At 37.6% G+C, this 20,386-nt stretch overlaps 1 protein-coding gene across 3 annotated transcripts in view; it reads right to left on the bottom strand.

Moving 5' to 3' along the window:
- Positions 1 to 20,386, bottom strand: part of LCORL (ligand dependent nuclear receptor corepressor like) — an 81,696-nt gene that overhangs the window by 28,236 nt on the left and 33,074 nt on the right. For all 3 annotated transcript variants that reach the window (XM_080343678.1, XM_080343677.1, XM_080343679.1), the window contains exons 3-5: positions 14,620 to 14,699; positions 14,231 to 14,360; positions 6,412 to 6,666 (exon numbers count right to left, since the gene is read on the bottom strand). In XM_080343678.1, coding sequence (XP_080199804.1) covers positions 6,412 to 6,666; positions 14,231 to 14,360; positions 14,620 to 14,699 — 465 coding nt within the window. The remainder of the gene's footprint in view (positions 1 to 6,411; positions 6,667 to 14,230; positions 14,361 to 14,619; positions 14,700 to 20,386) is intronic.

Here is a 20,386-nt window from a genome sequence, read left to right as displayed (position 1 = left end):
TCCAATTTTGAGTTTCAAAATGTAGCTCAACATTCAACTCTACAAACAATTCTACGGTAGCCCTTTTTACATTAGTGTCATTTTCATCTTACATCAATTAACTATATATTTCCCCACAGTCTCAGATGCAGACACGAAGTACTGGCTGAATAGTCCAAATGCCAACACTCGAATAAGAAGTCAGAAAAATTGTTAGGTAACTCCCCTTTATACCAATACTGTAAAGAAATAAAGAGTTTGGTGTAATAATCAAATCCAGCTATTTGGTTTGGACTGTTTTTAATTATTTTTGACTGTTTTCCCTCAACTATTTTGTATTATTTGAAGAACAGTAAATAGAGAAAAAGTAGCAACATAAGGTGAAAAAATATTTATAAATATGCCCCTTGTCAAAAATGCTCCTTTTATCCTGAAGACATTACTTTCAAAGTCTTCTGTAATCCTAGGAATATTAAAGGAAGGACTAGTTAATGCTAGTCAACCTTTCTCATGCAGTGTTATTCCAGAAGGAAAAGCCAATTAAAACCACTACAGGAATATTTTACAGAGATGATCTGGCCTGCCCAGCTGTGAAGTGTCCCAAATATGTAAGCTCACAATGTTCCTGAGGCCTGTGCAGCAGACATTTCATCTGTTGTGCTCTGTCAATCATACAAAGCACATCTCCCTCTCTTAAGTATTTGTGTGTTCCCTTTCACAAGTTTAGAAGAGACCACTGGACAAAGTCACTGGAGAAAAAAACTACTTCAAAGCTCACAACTCATCAGTTTATGAAGAGCTCATCATCTCTCTATATCCAATCTACAAAAAAGTTAAGCTAGATTTTTAAGAAAAAAGAAACTAACAAACCCAAATACTCTTGCAAGATTCCATAACTATATCTAACCAAAATATTTTTCGTTTTCAGTCTTTCCTGATCGGCTTTGGCAACACAAGGCCATCAGTAGGCTGAAAAAATGACTAAAAAGAACACAGTATGGAAAATGCAGGGTCCTGAAACAAATAATTAAGATTGGTATTGGGCCTCTAGAAGGTAAGCAGAACTAAAGAATCATTTCAGGTTCAAGAAAGTTGGTTCCTCCAACACAGCAAATATATTAATGAAGTACATGACACTTCCCTGAAGACAGTGCTTCATGGGAAGATGATCCTCAGTAAGAACAGTGAAAGAGAACCAGGCAAGAAATTTTACATACATACAAAATACCAGGTAAAGTCACCCTAGACGAGGCTTTTAATCAGTGACTTCATTCAAATTAAAAACCAAACAACACAAAACCCTCCAAATTGATGCAGAAAGGGCTGATAAATCAAAGAGATTAATTAAAAATACAGAGTACTTCCAGCTTTGGTAGATCTTCCTGCTTTGTAGTAATATCAATTATTATTATTACAACAAAGAAGCAATTGGTAGGAAAGTGAGAGCCATTTGCTGTAAAGCTTTAAGAAATAATGAAATGATACCCAAGCAGGTATTTAAGCAAGAATTCTGGACACAAACTGAATGACATCAGGAACAGAAAACCACTGTAAGTTGGTTTTAATAACAGACATGGGATTACTTTCATGCTTTAGCTGAAGCCATGACTACGAAGATGACTGTCTTCATGAACAATACTGCATAACACACTGCATAATACAGAAAAAAAAATACTAGAAGTTTTTCAGGTCTGCTGCTTACAGTCTTCTAATGAAGTTATTTCTGTGCAAATTAAATTATTTTGATGTTCAAATAAATGGTTTGACCTCTGGCCTTTGCTTCTCAGCACCGGCTCATCAGGTGCAGCAATTCTAAGATTTTCAAAACAATCAGGACCACGATCACTTGGAAATCCTCCAAATTAGTGATGTTAGAGAAACTGGGAGGTAAGGGGAAGTAAGTAACACAAACTGTATGGGTCACCCTTGAGTTCCTACAGTTTGTATTTCTGTACTAATTCTAGCAAACCTGTCATTTTTTTCTGGGTTTCAGGAAACCTCTCACTAGCTATCATGAACTGCCCTACTAGGTCAGACAACTTACTCTACCCAGTCCTCGGTCTCCAAGTGCAGGAAAAACTCACTTCTAGTGTTGGAGAGCACATCAGCCTGGCCACTACCTGAGGCTCATTCTTCTACTGCTCTTCCAGCAGCTGCTGTCACTGAATGAGGGATCTCAGAGGTTCATCCCTGCCTACTCTAGCTTCAGTTTCTGGCCTTGGTTCTGATAGCTAGGAGTGTGTTCAAGGCACTTTGACTACAGTGACACTGTCTCAACTTCCTATCACAAACTGCTGTGCAAAAGCTGCCCCTTATCTGCTTTTCCATTCCAACTCATTTCAGTGAGCCCTGCTTAGTTCTAATATTGTGAGATTTAGTAAATAATAACTCTTCCTTATCCATTACACCATGGTAAACCTCAATAAGGTTTTCAATAGTAACAAAAGGACAGTGTCTATCTTCATTACCTTTCCTGATGATGCCTTCTGCTGGCTATTTTCTGTGCTGCTGCCAATGCAAACAAAGCAACTGCCTAATTAGTTACTAGCAAGGGGCACAGGAATGAAAGCACCCTGCTAAGTTACCACACTGCCACCTGTAGAAGAAAGCAGAGCATAATTTGGGACTCTGCCATCAGTCACAGGCCAGCTGGACATATCTGGATGCCAGTGCTTGAATACTCAGTACCGAATTATTCAGTACCAGGGGTGCAATGGACTGACCTTGGCCAGTATCTGAACCCTCAACATAGCCTGTCTCTCATTCCCTTCCTCAACACAGGGCAGGGAGTAAAAGATGCAAACAGTCATCAAGATAAATACAGGGAGACCAATTAGTAGTTACCATCACAGGCAATGCATAGTTGGGGAAAATTAATTTATTGTCAATTAAAATAGATTTGGATAATGACAAAAAGACAAAAATTAAAGGCACATTCCCACCCCAAGTTTTCCCATGCTCAACTTCACCCCCATCTCCTCCACCTCTCTCCTCATCCTCATCCCCAGGTGGCACAGGCAGGATTGGGAACTGGGGTTAGTCAGTATAATTCCTCCCTACAGCTCCTCCCTCCTTGTACTTTTCCCCTGCTCCATTGTTGGTCCTCCACAGGCTGCAGTTCCTTCAAGAAATACCCAACTGGTTCAATGTGGCTGCAGGGTGAATATCTGCAAGGTCCACGGGTGGCAGGGTGAATGTCTGCTCCAGAGTGGTCTCTTCCACAACCTGCTCTGGTGCCTGAAGTGCCGCCTCCTCTCCTTCTCTGCCCTTGTTGTTTGTCCTTGCTGTTTCTCACTCCTCCATCTGCCCAGCATTTTTGCTATTTCTTAAGTATGTTTTTCACAGAGGCACCACAAACCTCACTGATGTGCTCCAGCTTGGCCTGTGGTGGGTCCGTTGCAGAGCTGGCTGTGCCCAGCACAGGGCAGCCCCTGACCTCTTCTCATAGATGCCTCCCCTGCAGCCCTCCCCAGCTACTGAAACCTTGCCATGGAAACCCAGTACAGTGAGCTATTAGGTCTGGAACTATCAGACCTGAATATTTTGGCAGTACTTCAGAGATGGCCTGCAGATACTAGAAGAAAATAAGAAAGTAAGCAGCTTTCTTAAGATCATCCAGCCACCTTCAGTGGCAGAATCTTTTTTCAGTATTGAGCTAGCACTCAGCTTGAACCTGCTCTGTGCAAAAAAAAATTGCTTCTACTGATTTACAAAATGAAGTTTACACTTTCCTCTCAAGTTCAAGAACCACTGCCATAGTAAAGGAACAAGACTATCTGGTGTACTATTTGGATAACTCACTTTAAAACAACTACTGTAAATACAAAGCACCTGCCTAAACAGAAAACAAGCCTGAAGTATTTATATTTAGGTCATCATCTGCTTAACAGTACTTAAGTTAAAAAAGCTTCAATTTTGAGGATCTAGAGCAATATACAAATTCAAACTCGTGCTCTGATACTGCCACTTCATTTGGAATATGCAACAGGAATTGCAAATAGCAAATAATAAAGAGTTGCACGACAATTAAAAGACACTACTAAGAAGGAAACCATTGTATAGCTTTGACAAGTCTCCAGTCAGAAGTAGTATACTATGTCAGACACATAATAATATGTATTTTTAAAAATAATCCCATTAAAAAATTTCACAATTCCATACTGTAAGCATGTAACTCTTCAATATATCCAAGCTTTTTTTAGGAGCGGTAGGTAGAATAATAAATACATAGTTCTTGACAACAGCTAATTGAAAGGAATTTTAATGCATCACTGCACCTAGAACACAAAGTAAATAAGAAGAGCAGACTGAGTTTTCTGTCTTGATCTTATTTGCATGTGTTGCTGCCACTCCAGTGGAGAGCTAAAATAGCTCAAAATTGGTACGTTTGTGGGAAATGGGAAGCGCGGTACAACTACCCTGGAAGAGAAGCTAAGATGGCTCAAAACCTTTCTCCAACTACAGTCTTGTTTCAATACTTCCTCTCATTTCAGTAGCTCTTAAAACTTCACAGCACGACTAGTACCTTTAACATCTGCAAAGCACTCAGCAAACATGGCAGCATAAGTTCTGAGAAACTACAATATCTTACACAGTATAGGCGTTTTACATAGTAAACTACATGTGCTGAGCCACTACTTTAGCCCCAGATATTTCGCTGAAGACATATATTTCTAAACTTGCTGTTTACCCTAATTATAAGAACCATTCAAACGATATTAAAAAAAAAGAAGACTGAAGTACCTCAATCTCTCTATACTTCAAGTTTTTTTCTGGACACAAGATCAATAGATTTTCAAAGAGCTGAGGGTGGCAGCAGAACTTTCTTCCTGTCCCTGCCCCATTCATCCTCTGCCTTCTTTTTCATTCCTCAAAGATTTATTTGGGCTCAGTGAGGACCAGAACCTGTCTTGGGGAACTTTGTTCCCTCCTGGACATTTTAAACCAGTTATTCTTTATAACCAGCTGTTGAAGTAAGTGACAGGCTGTAGTGCTGGTATGAGGAAAGTACCTTTTATTACACTCTCAAAAGAAATGTGCTTTAACTTGGCCAATTATAAATCTCTAAAAACTGTAATTTTTCCATAGCAGAGGTATGTCAAAGCACAACAGATATTTTCTCAGGAAATATCTTGATCTGCACAAGGTATTTGTTAAACCTAGGCATGAACTGGTTTCTGCTAACCAGACAGAAAAGCAGGAGTTCCACAATTTCTTAATGTTTCTGCTGTCAAAGAGAAGGTATGCTTAAAATTTAATGTAGAATAGGTATGCTTAGCAAGGTAAATCCATGTCAGAATTCCCTTCCCTCTTCCCCTCAGAGGATGTGCCATCTAATTAAAGACTGCATTGTTAAGTACACACATACAAAATATGCTTTCATTCTGACTCACGTACATTAAAAACAACAACAAAAAAAACCCCACACAAAAAACCAAACCAACCAACCAAAAACAAACAAAAACCCCAAACCAAACCAACCAACCAACCAAAACCTCTTAATTGTGCAGTTCTACCTTTTTTAGTATGTTATGTGACACACAGGTAAAGTTTTCCCTTTGGTCTGCAATATTATTAGATTAACGTAGACCCTTGTATCCGTAAAAGACAAAAGCTGCTTTCGCCGCTACTTTCAAGTTGCACATGACAGTCACAACCCTTCCATAAAGGTGCTGCTAATCCAAATCAAGTTCAAAGTCCAAAACACTCTTGTGATTATGTTGTTATCAGTTTTGGATAGCAATATTCCAGCAAATAAACTATTTCCTTTTCGTAAATGACAGCGAGACAGACTGTATTTTTCTTTCTCTAGCTGTACTCTCAATTAAGAAAGTTGCACTCATCTATAATGATTAAGAGATGAAGTATGGACATTTCCTCACAAATTAATCTTCTCTTTCCAGGCTATATTTAAAGAATCGTGGTGTCCAAGGCTGACACAGACGGAAGGACCTTTGTCCCCTGAAATTCCAGTATTGTTCTCTCTTTTCTCAGGCAGCTTCTCAACAGCCATGTCTTCAACAAAATCTTGAACCACTGTTACCTGTGACAGCCACAGGTGAGCTCGCCTAAACTGAGTGTTCTAAACCTGAGAAATTCTGATGTCACTTACTTAATGCAGGCACTCAGAAATGAGAATACTTATCTGCTGGTACACAATATGAAAAACGCTTTTAGAAACAATATGTTTTGCTTTTACCACTCTTACACCATTTTTCTGGTGTTTAAAGGAAAATGTATGAGTTTTCTTAGTGTTAAATTGATGCAATGCCAATTATCCTTCAACCTTATTTTAATTACATAATTTTTTTTTCCTGTATACCCATTACTACTTTGGAAAGACAAGCATACATATTTGACATAGACACACTTTTTAAGGGAATAAGATGTAATAAATTACAACAAAACAGATAAGCAGATGTAGAAGGTTACCTTGCTGAGTATTCTGTTCTTGAGTTCGATTCACAGTGAGGTCTAGAGGGCTATCCTGTTCTTCCTGAAGGGAGTTTTCTGTTTGGTTCATTTGGATGCTTTTACATATCAGACTTGGTTCAAACGATGAACCATTTCTGTTCTCTTGAATTTTGCTACTTTTTGAAATGTACTCAATCGCAAACTGACGGATCATTTTTTTCATTAATTCCTGAGCAACTAGGGGAATGTTAGGATCACAGTTCTGAGGAAGATCTAGGAATAAAAAAAACAACAACAACACAAGCAAGATGTATTAAAAAAATAACCCAACAACTTAATTATTTTTCTTTAAATAAGTACTTCCTATAAGCACAATAAATATGTATAATAAGTAGATGTGTAATGAACACATTAATTCAGATGTCAGTTTTTCTAACAAGCATTCCTAACTGGAGGTCACTTCAAAGAACATGCTTAGTGTGCACCAGTAGTTTTTACCTTATTCTTCAGTCATGGCATGCTAGTCAAACGATGTGGTTGATAAAGAGTGCAAGTATGGGAGTCAGAATTTGTATTTCTTGTCAGTAAACACGTAGAATTTTCAGTTGCAGACTACTCATTTTGTTTTGAAAACAAAAGAATTTTGAATAAAAACAGTGAACGTTAAAGCTATGAATTAACACAAAGAAGTTACTTTCAAAGAACAACTATAAAAAATAATTAATTTTACAGTGCAGTTCTATAGATTAATCTTGTCATAACAGAACAATTGGACTTTTGAGGAGCTGATCTTAAAAAAAAGATTTGTTTCACCTACATATTAGATTATAATCTCCATTGTAGATTCAGGATCGTAATGTCAAAACTAATATGACACTACTTGAAATGTCCCATACAAATTGTAGCAATACAAGCAATTGAATTTTAAAATAAAGTTGTAAATATTAATTGTAAAATCTTACAGGATTCTACAGAGATTGCCAGGACATTGTCAAAGTGCTGCCAATGAAAACATTTGGGAGAAAAAGCTTTATTTCCTGTTCTAAATTGTAAATACCCTAATTTTTGCTTGTATATGTAACAGTCGCAATAACAGAAGCATTTCATTTTAAAAAACACATTACATGAATCAAACGTGAGATGCTTATGGCTTTATTTGCATTTTATATGTCAGCTAGAAAAAAATTAAACCTCTTATTAACAAGCTACAGTTCTGAATCACTGAAAAAATAATCTTAATATAAATAGAAGTACCAGAAATACCAACAAAATAAAGATACGTAACTAAGCACAAATGACAATGTAATTAAGAAAATCACTTAAAGTAAGCGTGTTACTCAATGCAATACTGCGTTGATGACTGCAGTACTTCCTCTCCCAAGACAAGCACAGTTGCCCATACTCAAAGATCTCTGTGGTTCCTTAAAGCAGCAGTTGTACTACTCATTGTGCTATCCCACCCCTTCTCCTTTCCTTCAACCCTACACAGACAGAAAACAAAAATATCCCTTTCAACGCTTTTTAACCACTGCCCATCCTTGAATTCATAGGGAACAAGGGGAACACATTTCATCAAGAGGGTACAGAGATTTAAAGATTTAAAAGTGTGAGTGGGATATAGAAGAATTAGCTTTTAGGTCTGCCTTGATTGCCTAAAAGAAACACCAAAGGACATGGTGGCAGTTGCTGGGATACTTAAATTAGTCTGAAACAGGTCAGACAGATGAGAAATTGAGTTTTGTTTTCATGGAAGTGGAGAAACTGAAAGGACTGGACTGGATAGATGTTTGCATGCAAAGTGTAAATTTCCTTATAGGTAGTTTGAAGGATCACACAGCATATTTGCTCAAGCTTTTTATGCCAATGAAGCTCCATTCGTCTATTAGCAAAAGAATGACTATGGAGACAGATCAAAGAATGCTGCTCAAGTTTAGGATGAATAGTTAGAAGATGCCTTTTTTGTTGTTTCAGGTTTATTCAAAACATTCGATTTTGAGAATTCATTTTCACCAGTGTCGCGAGGAATTACAAACATGCATGTGTGTGACCTGCTGCCTAAAGCATACGAGAGGGCAGCTGACTGTTCAGATGCTTCTTGACAATACCTTTTGCTTGGCCCTTCACTAATGCTTTGTGAGTAAGGTGAAGCTCAAACAGTTTCCAAGACTAAGTACATGCTAGACACCTTGGCTTCAAGAGATGTTATGCAAGGCATAACAAAACAAGTCTGCTTATGGTTGAAGCTGTATTTTCTGACAATCTTTCAAACCAGATCTCTACCAGAATTTCAAAAATTGACAGGAGTTTCTGGAGGAGAAATACGAGGTGGAATTCTGAATGATGGAAGATACCCACAAAGAAAAAGATCTCTCCCTATCATGTAACACCCAGGCACAGGTATTCTTTGTTTACTGGTATTTCCTGATTCCCAAATAATGAATCCAATAAATGTAAAACTGGAATATTTTTCACCCTAGAGACAGACTTAGAAGGAAAGAAAAAAAATTCAACAAAATATATTGAAGCAGTAAGGCAACAGGTTTAAAAATGCTAATGTATATGCAAAAACAGCAAAAGAACAAGGAAATTTAAGACGTGGAATTGAAAAACTGAATTATTTAGCAACAAAAGTATGTGTCTGCGTAACAGAAGAATTGTAGCTCTAGACAATATCAATAGCTTAGCTTAAAAACAACAACAACAACAACAAAAGACAAAGCCCAAAAACCAAACAAACACAAACACACAAGCCCAATTGTAAGCAAACAAAAATCTGACAGCCAGTAATTAAGAAACTCATACAAAATGAAATATACAAAACAAAACATATTTAACACTGAACAGTCTGGAACAATTCTGCTTATATAGAGAACTTCATCTGTTGCATGCACCCAAGAAAAATCTCCTAGCAAGATGATTTTTGGAGAACAGGTTGTAAACAGTGCAAATGGGAAAGAGTTATTTAAGAGTTATTTTACATCCTAGTATGATCTGTACCTTAAAAAGCAAGAGATCACAGAGCACAGGGAACACCTATCATTAGGTGGAAGACACAATAGCCTGAAATACATTTCTGCTTATTAATCACTATCCGCAGCATCAATTGTTGTAAAACTGCAAAACAAAACTTCCAAACTGCCGAGTTTCTATCACCTTTTTATTCAATTTTAGACTCTTCACACTGGTAATACCAAGCATGAATTGTTTTGAGACACTTGCAGGAAAAGTCCACTATTCTATTAGGACCAAAGTAATCTTTTGACCTAGGTGGAATAACAAAGGATTTTTTTTTTGCTCTTGTAATATTTTCTTTAGTATTATTTTTTTTCCCAGTAATTTCCAAATACTCCCTGTAGAAGAATAAATGCAGCAAAATTCGTCATATATTCAACTGCTACAGCTACTGGCAGCTTACACATTTTACATTAACTTGCTCTAAAAAGTAATACTACAGGAGAAAAAAAGAGAAGGTATCTCAGATAATATAATCTGGAAGATGTGCTCCAGGGGTTTACCTGCAGTGCTGTTGTTGCTAATGCATATTCAGTCTACAGGGCTAGACCACAGTTAGTCTAACCCTAACAGCCACAAATGCAAATAGTGTCACTATCACATCTTCAGTACTGACTGTTTTGTGTAAGTCATTAAATTATAATTCATACTGGAAGGACCTTGGACCGTCTCTAGTAAAAGTGTCTGCTCAAAGGAGGGTCAACTATGAGATCTAATCAGGTTGCTCTGGGTTTTATCCAGTTAAGTGCTGAATGCTTTCATGGATAGAGACCACACCACCTCTCTGGGTAGCCTGTTACACTGCTCGCCTGTCCTCATTTTTCCTCACATAAAAGAGAATATCTCATTTCAATGTGTCTGTCATCTTGCATTGTCCTGCTATGCACCACTGTAAAGAGTCTGACCCCATCTTCTCAGTACTGGAAAGCTGCTCTTGATCCATTGTTATTAATGCTGCTTTGCTTCTTAATGGCAAATGAAGTTGCGGACACATAACTTGTATTATGAAGAAGTAGTAATTTAGAGTATTTTGAAGTTAGAAATAATTTCCCACAGCTCTCTAAATGATATAGAAGAAAAATGAGAGACATGTTAGATATTCAAAGGAAAGAAGAAAAAGTGATACAGTTTCATATGTGATTTTCTTTTTACACGCTGCAGATTTTTGAAAGAAAATATACTTTCACATAATGTTTTATCAATATCTGGAGTGATCAGAATAGGGTACACACACTTGAAGTGTATTATATGAAGTCTAATTACTTACATTCAATGGCTGTAAGTCTGTATTATTGTACAAGTATGCAATGAAAACATGTAGAGACCTGTAACGTTAAGTTCACAGTGGTAAAGTTTCATTACATATGGGAAATTCGTCATGTAATATTTTTAAATGCAATTTAATATATTTTGGGGTAAGAAAAGTATTAGGTCTCTGAGGTCAGTATCACTAGCAAATATTTATTAATTATTATCAGCAGATGGCACCAGATATACTATGTATGATCCAAAATGTTTCTATTCCAAGTCATTTTATTAAGAGTCATTATTATAGCTACTTACAAAGTTTTAAATCTATACACTTACATCTGTTGAAACTTCTGTTTTGCATATAGTTGATTTACAACAGAAGGCAGCTGTGTTTATTTCATAGATCATGTACTTACATCCTGCTTCAAACCCAGCAGAACAGTCTCTAAGGATTTGGAGTAAAAGTTTCTCTAGTTTCTCTCAGATCACTGTATACCTGATATTATTAGGGTAACAGAAGGCTAAACAACACATTTGTATGATAAAATCTCATATTTTCTGCATGTGATTGTCAAGATTATAGTCAGAATGCAACAGAAGTCAGTAGTAAAGAAGTGTGTAATTACGACTAATTGCAATGATTTATTTTAATTCACAGCTCAGATTTAGGATTAAGACTTTCACAGTTTATGTAATGCACAACCTTGTAACTATTCAAATCCATATTCTTTACTATTCTGTACATTAACACTATGTGTGATCATATGAGCGCAATGCACAAAGGAATGACTGATTTAAGGACTGCTAGTTGAGACTGACATGTATTTGGCAGGACGATGGACAGAGTTAAAAGCTCCCTAAACAGTGCTCCACAATAATAGTCTATTTATTGAAAACCAGTATTTTTTCACTAACAAGTCAATATAGTGACTTAATTTCTCTTCTGATACAATACCAAAAGGCAATGGAAATCAGCAAGGAATCACAACCCCTCTTATACCTTATAATCCTGTTGTGTGAGTAGCAGAACTGAGAACAGCTGCTTTTTTTAAAATCAACGTGTTTCCTGTATTCATTCCAGCTCTCCCCTTTTCACAAAAAGGTCACATGTCTTCTAGAACTATCCCACCTCAACAGCCACCAACACTCTCAGCTCTACCTGCAAACTTGTCCACTTCACTGTCAGATCACCAGCAAGTTAAAACCAGAATACGGCAACTTATTCTGAGCCCAGTATCATGATTAGTTTAGTCAATTGATCAACAGATGGAATAAGGGCCAAGTTCACTCTAGTTTTCGTTCTTGTCAACATTCATTGTTTTCCCTTCCTCTACTTGCATAGTAATTTTAATTACTCTATATACAGTCATATCGCAGAATCACAGAATGCTGGGGTTGGAAGGGGCCTCTGGAAATCATCTAGTCCAACCTACCTCCTAAAGCAGGTTCACCTAGAGCAGATCACACAGGAATGTGTCCCGGTGGGTCTTGAATGTCTCCAGATAGGGAGACCACAACCTCTCTGGGCAGCCTGTTCCAGTGCTCTGGCACCCTCAGAGTAAAGAAGTTTCTCCTTATATTCAGATGGAACCTCCTGTGCTTCAGTCTGTGCCTGTTGCCCCTTAACCTGTTGTTGGGTGCCACTGAAAAGGGGCTGGTCCCATCCTCTTGACATCCACCCCGTCAGATATTTGTAATCATGGATAAGATCCCGTCTCAGCCTTCTCTTCTTCAGGCTGAACAGACCCAGCTCTCTCAGTCTTTCCTTCTAAGAAACATGCTCCAGATACTGATCAGCCATCTACTGGACTCCCTCCAGGATTTCCTTGTCCTTCTTAAACTAGGAAGCCCAGAACTGGACGCAACACTCCAGATGCGGCCACACAGGGCAGAGTAGGCAGGGAGAATAACCGTCCTCGACCTGCTGGTCACACTTTTCCTAATGCACCCCAGGATACCATTGGTCTTCTTGGCACATTGCTGGCTCATGGTCAACCTGTTGTCAAGCAGAACTCCCAGGTCCCTCTCTGCAATGCTGCTTTCCAGCAGGTCAACCCCCAGCCTGTACTGGTGCCTGTGGTTATTCACAAACGCAACTGGAAAATACTTTGGTTTTGTTTTTCAATAGACAAAACCTTTTTAACCTAGCTTTACTGATCTGGTAGATCAAAAAACCCTAAGGAAGATGCTAAAAGTCAAATGCTCTTTGAGACAAACTTAAGAAGTGTCACTCTGGTGAGGCAAGGTCATGCCAAGTTTCACTTCTCCCATGATAAAAGTTCCTCTCAAGGAGGATCAACATATAGCATTCTCCAGCAGAAACATAAAGCAGGTAAATATTTAAAAACACTGTGCACCAAGACAAGATCTGAGAAAGCAGAAATTCAAGGGAATTAAAATAACAGACTAGGGAGATGCTATGCAACTGGGCCAATGATGAAAGTACAATAAGAATTTCAGAAGTAATGAGATGGCAACTTCACTGGACATCTTATTTCAAATAGAAAACAGTTGGTTTTAAGGAAATCCAAGGAATGAACACAGACTCAATATGCTATTGCACTCCAAAGTTCTTTAAAGCCCTAAGCACAATGTAGGCTGAACAGACAGATGCTCCATACAGAAAAAGATTCCACCCACCCCAGGTTCAAGGGCATAGTAATCCCTTCCTGCTACAACAAGGTAAAGGAGAGAAAATTTCTTTTTTTTTTTTGTTTTTTTTTACCTTGTCCACCTATGTGAATAAAGAGAACATGTCTGACTCTTTAATTCTTTGTTAGAACACAAGGCCGTCACCCTAGTCATATAGAGCTATTTTGACCTTCAAGTACACCTACCAAATTCAAGAAAAACCTGTGAAAGTTGAAGTTACTGAGTAGATCTGCAGTCACATTCCTCCCACGGGAAATTAAGAAAGAAAATGAGTATTTTTGCTGCTGTTGACAGGGACCAGCTAAGTAACTTAGAGGAATCAAGCTTTGTCAGTCACTCATGTACTGCTATAACTTGCTGAGTGACAAGGAACAAGCATATCCAAAGAATTAATAAGTTACTAAATGAATACATTTTGGCAAGAAGTCTCAACTTCTGAGTTTAATGTTTTTGAAGTAGCAGCTTTCATGGGAGAAGATCCCAAATCTCATTTTGTAACCTGTAAAACACATTTTTTCAGCTAAAATGGTCTTTCTGCTGGAAGTTTAGGAATAGAAAATGTTTAAGTGGTTAAAATTCCAGAGAATGGCACCTGAGGTTGGCATGGAAAAAAAAGTAGCAGCTCATGGTAAAAAAAACCAAACACAGAAAAAAAAACCCTAACCAAACAAAAACAGTAAAATGTAATATACAGGGGTTCAAGAAAATAACACATAATGCAAGAGGACTAACAGCAAAGTCAAGTAGTATTTTATTCGGTGATTCAAGCAAACAAAGATTAAGGAAAACCAAAGAAATAAAGAAGAGAAACAGTATTCAATAGGTAAACAAAAACTCCTTAAGAATCAAAATCAACCCTAAATCATTCAGTTCTTCCAGATTTGTGTCATATCTCTTAATATAAAATATATGCCTTTATTACCTTTCTTTCGAAAGAGTGCATTTAGATAGTTTTCTGCTTGGCATTCAATCTTATCAGTGTTGGACTGGCCCTGAGATGACAGTTCCTCTGTAGGCGTTGACTGTGAAGAACCAATAACCGATGCACGATCCTAGAAGACATGAAGATTATAACCTCTTTCATAAGTTAGTCTACTGGTAGTACAATACGCAATTCAATTATTGACCTACTAAATGAAAAAGAACCACTAAAAAGATATTTACTATAAAGCCAAAGCATCTTACGCCTTCTCACAGCCAGACTATCTGGAGTCAAAATGCAGTATTTGCAAAATTCAATTATCTGATTTTTACTTTCATACGAAGAACTGGGTGTTAGGGAGTCATGCTTGATATCATGTTCATACTTACACTGACTGTTTCTTTGTGTAAATTACAAAAGGAGCATTTCTCATCCATAGACCAGTCAGTTAGCTCTTCTGGCTCACAGTCTTAAAAGAAGAAAAAAAAAAAGCTAGATGTTTTAAACAAGTAAAATGGATTTTGAGAACAAAATACACATCCTACCATCCTCTTAAATAAATTCCATCATAATTTAATATGCTTTTATTAGTACAATGTAGTCAGTAGTATGCAATTCTTAGATACTTCTGAAGTCTTGTCTGGCTCACATAGCCCAACTTCCAAACAGCATAGAGCACTTTTCTTAAAAGGAAAGGTAAACTCATACATTTCAATTGATTACCTATCACAGTTACTGGAGGTATCTGAATACTGTAAATAAAGCTCTGAATTCCAGTCATCGTTCCTTTTAACAGAAGTTACAAACACGTAGTAAGCTAAGCAAGGAATTAGGATATGGACTCCTTGCCATTTGAGCTACACGTGTTGTACACTAAAATATTTTAATTGAATTGATACCATCACTAAAGGGAAACCAAAACCCTATACTCACTTGTAGCACTTGATTTATAAAACTCCAAAATAACTATATGTTTTATCAGAAGATGTACTTTGACCTTGAGGGAATATAGGACATAAACAGATCACCTATATCAAGTCCAGTCTTCTTGTTCTGAATGGAGACAAGCCATCTATTTTCGTTAAGTAATTTATTAAGCTTCAGTTGAAAAGTCAAGAGTTTTCCACCACACACTATTCCTGAACTGCCAATTGCTCTAAAGCTTTTCCTAAACCAACTGTGCTAATAGTTAAAATTAACCTTCTAATTTCTTGTTTAAATTTACAGCAAGTTATATCAGTTTGCTTTTGTTAACAGTTATTGTTCATGGGCATTTAGCACCTTTTGCTAGGCTAATCTATACCACGTGGTGTTCTCTCATGAGATTCAACCCCACCTTTTATGCACCATTCTCACTTGAACACAGGCCTGTCTCCTGAACAAAGGTGACCAAGATCAAGATGATGCCTTTCTTTTACATTTACACCAGACTGACTTAAACTGCAAATAGTGCTTTTCTTACAGCATCCTAGATGTGCATGAGTCTCTACCACAGCTGCAGCATTTTGGCAGTTGAATATGAACCTGTTTAACTACAACACCAAGGTCCTCTCCATCCCATTCATTTCCAGTTCATGCACTCACAACATAAACAACCCTCCTGGCCCCTCTTATTAATTACCAAATATGCTTCCCCCTTGTCTCTGTCCCATTAAATTACAATCACAGTTCTGTTAGGGAGGTTCTTGTGGTTATCTGCTTCCAATAACACACAGTAGTAGGTTGATCTTGGCTGGCCGTCAACACCCACCCAGCCATTCTCTCACTGCCCCCAACAGGGCAGGGAAAAAAACTAAGATGGAAGAACTTGTGGGCCAAGATAAGACAGGGAGATCACTTACCAAGTACTGTCAAGGGCAAGCCAGACTCATATTGGGAAAAATTAATTTCATTTATTACCAATAAAAATAGGTTTGCATAATGAGAAAGACAAAACTAAAACCACCTTACGACCCCTGCTTCCCAGACTTCAATTTCACTCCCTCATTCCTGACTCTTACACCTCATCCCCCACCCCAGACAGCAGAAGGAGGATGTGGCACAGGGTCTGTCCTCAGTTCACAACAGTTCCTCTCTGGCACACTTTCCTCCTGCTCCAGCATGGGGTCCTTCTCACAGGCTGCAGGCCTTCCTGAACTGCTCCAGTGTGGGTCCTTCCCACAGCTGCTCTTCTTCACAAACTGTTCCAGTGTGTGTCTTTTCCACAGGGCACAGTCCTTCAGGAAAAGGCTGCTCCATGGGCTCACAATTCCTGCCAGGGCCATGCTCCAGCATGGGCTTTACATGGAGCTTCCTTCAATGGCATCTCCACCTGCTCCAGTGTGGGGTCCTCCACGGGCTGCAGTGTGGGTATCTGTTTCAAAATGGTCCTCCACAGGCTGCAGGTTCTACCTGCTTTACCATGGTCCTCTCCACGGGCTGCAAGGAAATTTCTGCTCCAGTGCCTGGAGCACCTCCTTTCCCCTCTTCCTTCCCTGACCTTGCTGTCTGCATGGTTATTTCCAACTGCCCACGCACCCCCACACCATGGCTGAGCTTTTATTTGTTCTTAAATATATTATCACAGAGGCACCATCAGAAACAAAATGAATCTGAAAAAATGAGGTTCTTGAGTGCAAAAATAACCCCAGTAACTCTGTATTATTATTTAAACCTAATTTATTCAGCTCTAAAATACTAATTCAGAACCTAATTCTGTAATAACAATGTGTTACATGCTTCCAGGGATGTAAACCAGCAGTTCTAACAGGTTAGACAGCTAATGATCAAAACCAGACACTGAATCCTTCTTGACTGGACAGTAACAAAAGATAATGAGTTATTTCCACTGAATTAATCAAGCTGTCCCAGCCTTTTAGAACTATTCCTTTAATATGTCCGCAGATGAGAAACTCCCACACTATTCTTTAATAACAAGATCGTGTTTTCATAGTTTTCCTTGTAATCATAATAAATCTACTTCTGAATGCTGGGATTCTCTGCATTACTCCAAGACAGGTTTTGTACTTTCAGAGATATTCTTCTGCCTTGGAATCCTGACGTTCCACTCTTAAAAGTATAACTAGAGAGCAATGCTTGTGTGTTGCCAAAAAAACAGACCTCAAATAACATCAGCACTGCACAACACTAAATGTATTCAAAGAAGTATAAACCATGCATAACATAATGCATTAATCATGCCAGTGAGCTAAGCAAAACTGCCATCACATAGCAGATATGTGCCAGCTATATTAAATGCCATACATCCAGTCTCAGGTCACCACCACAGGAAACACACTGAGACCAGTATTAGTTTTTAACTACAGACAGACAAAAGAGAAAGACCAGAGGTACAGATGGCACTTTTAAGCAGAGGAAACTTTCCTTTAGTTGCATTCAGTTTAGGATCATGATCATCTCTCCTCCGCATTTTATCCTGCTTGGGGTCAGCTGGTGAAAGGTCTGCTGACAACCTATAACAATTTTTTCTCACAGGCTGGCCAGTGTTAAGATTGTGCAAAGAGCATTCTAACACTAAGCATAGTACACATTATTACTTCAAACCAAAGTAATTTAGCACAACACTGTTAAACCCATTTCAATTTTTAAGAATAAAATGGCAAACTTTGACAAAAAACTACAACCTTTCTTAATTTCTTCAGTTCTTTAAATCTCTTCTCCCAGATAATTTTTTCCAAGGAATCATGGTGAATTAAGTAAATTAATACAGACATCTGTAGTACTGAACAGATTCCATGTTTACCTCACATTATGAAATAATTGTCTAGTAAATCTAAATATGAGATAGCTTAAAAAGTTAAACACTTACTTCCCAGTATTTTATGCATTATTACAATAATGTCCCAGTAAATTTTCCAGCTACTTGTCTCAATCAGGATATCATCGCCTTCCTTTTTATATTGCACTACTGCTTCCTAATAAGTACATTAGAATATCTGAAGTGTTTATCACATTCCTTCACCTTTTTAATTTTATAAAAACTTGAATGATATCAGAGATTTGCGTGCTTCTAATACAATTTTTCACCCCATTACTTAATATATGAATAAGTATACCAGAATAACCTAAGGAAAAATAAAACACACCGTCAAATAAACTTTTCATCCTGTACAAGGAGGTAGGATTTTTTTCCTGGTAGAAAGCTGCTTTTCTCCCACAAGACACTGTTTTTCCTTTGCCCATAAGAGACCAGAACCCCAGCAGATAATCACACAAAAAAACCCAACCCCCATACACACCAGATGATTAGAGGAAAAGCTTCTAACAGTTTAGTTAAACATCTGTAAGTAGAATGTAAAGAATAACAATTTACATATGAAGCTACTTAGCTGAAAATGGTTATAAGCAAAGGGTTAGAAAGCCCTAAGGACTCAATGACAGAAACCTGGAGCTCATCCAGAGCAGGACTTGGGTCAGATGCCAAGATACAGAACTTGACACTGTTACAACCAGAAGCTGCACTGTCAAAGCAGCCAGAAAAAAAAAGTCCTACATATATGTATCATATAAGAATTTCAAGATAATGAAAAAAATCTTGCCATCTTCAGGTAATTATCTGGTGTTATGAGTGTCTTTTTCAGCTTAATTAGTTTGGTTTCTCAGCAAGATCATTTCTGAAGTTTACAAGATATTTTTTTGAAAAATAAAAGGTAGTAAAACTGAAGTGTACATTTTACCATTTAAATTTGTTGTTACAATTTCTTATTCTCTCAAGTAACTTTGAAAGAATACAATACAATAATGTAACCTATACATCAAATACTATTTCAAGACAGAAGTAAGGAGGAAATTTATCAACACACTTGAGTTACATTTTATACAATTACACAAACCCAACAACGAAAGAGAAAAAAATGCTGTTGTAGCTACGCAGCACGTATTTCAGCCAACTTGCATGCATTTCTGGATAAGAAAACCATATAATTTCTCAAGGGTTGTTCAAAGAAACATACGCTCTTGCTGATGAGGCACAATTCTACATGTTGACAGTTCTGGTTCAGTGGTTATAGTGAGAAAAATGGATCCCTTACCAGAGGCAGTGACTTAGGCATGTCGCCAAGAGCCAAAAACCTTAGGTTCTGATTCTACAGACCATATATTTTATTAAGTAAGGCACATTACATTATTTACTCTATATCTTAGTTTCATTATCTGTAAAGGCACTTAAATTTTGACAGTGGAAAGATTGATAACAAATTTTACTCAAGATGCTGTGTTAATCTTTACCATGCAATTCAAACCTCAGATTAGAAGCAGCCTTGCATCGTATATTATAAGGCAGGGGTGTCAAACTAATTTTCACTAGGTGCCTCCTAGGAGTAGTTACATTTATACTGTCCTAAAATTCATGTGGCCCTTTCAAGACAACCACGATGCTGATGTGGCCCCCAGTGAAAATGAGTTTTGACACCCCTGCATAAGGTCCATCTCTACTGGGTTTGTATAAAACATGGCCATTTCAAATGGGACTATGGAAGCTACACATACTGTATATATAAAAATGAGCCAAAAATAGTAAGGCAAGGTGGGCATCCCAACCTAACACTCCATCTCTTCTACAGTTGCTCCAGAAGGAAAATCAGTTTTACAGATGTGTCAACCATGCAAACAGGTTTTAACTGTTGAAAAATTCAGGCATGTTACTGACTGATATTCTTGCAAATGGAAAAAAAAAATAGTTTTAAAACTTTACATTTTAGATAAAAATGAATTTAATTTGCAGCACAGAGTCATCGAGGCACCAAATATCAAACGTCATCTGCAAGCAATGGAAACAGCCAACAGGTCACAAGAAATCTTCAACAGCATGAGACAAATAAGCTAAAACTTTTCCCAAAAGATAACTCAAATATATACATGCAGGAGCTCTAAAGGAGCAATATAACACCTTATTGTGTACTATCAAACTCCTTTAACACTTATATTCATTAGCTCAGTACGTTCTGCTTTTTTACACAAAACCAAAAAAAGTGTCCTGAAATTCCTTTCAAAATGTAAACCCTTCGATGTAAAAGAATAATACAGCTTTAAGTGTAAAGCACAATACATAGTGACCAACCAGAAAACAACCAGAAAAAAAAAATACTGTACACTATTACAACAATGCCCTGTTCCCTTTCCAAAGCAGTAAAGTGCTAGTTCATCACAGCAGATAGG

Source organism: Nesoenas mayeri, assembly GCF_963082525.1.
Source record: "Nesoenas mayeri genome assembly, chromosome: 4".
In the NCBI taxonomy this organism is placed as follows: domain Eukaryota; kingdom Metazoa; phylum Chordata; class Aves; order Columbiformes; family Columbidae; genus Nesoenas; species Nesoenas mayeri.
The sequence above is the reverse complement of the archived record's forward strand: the minus strand, read 5'-3'. Positions and strand labels throughout refer to the sequence as shown.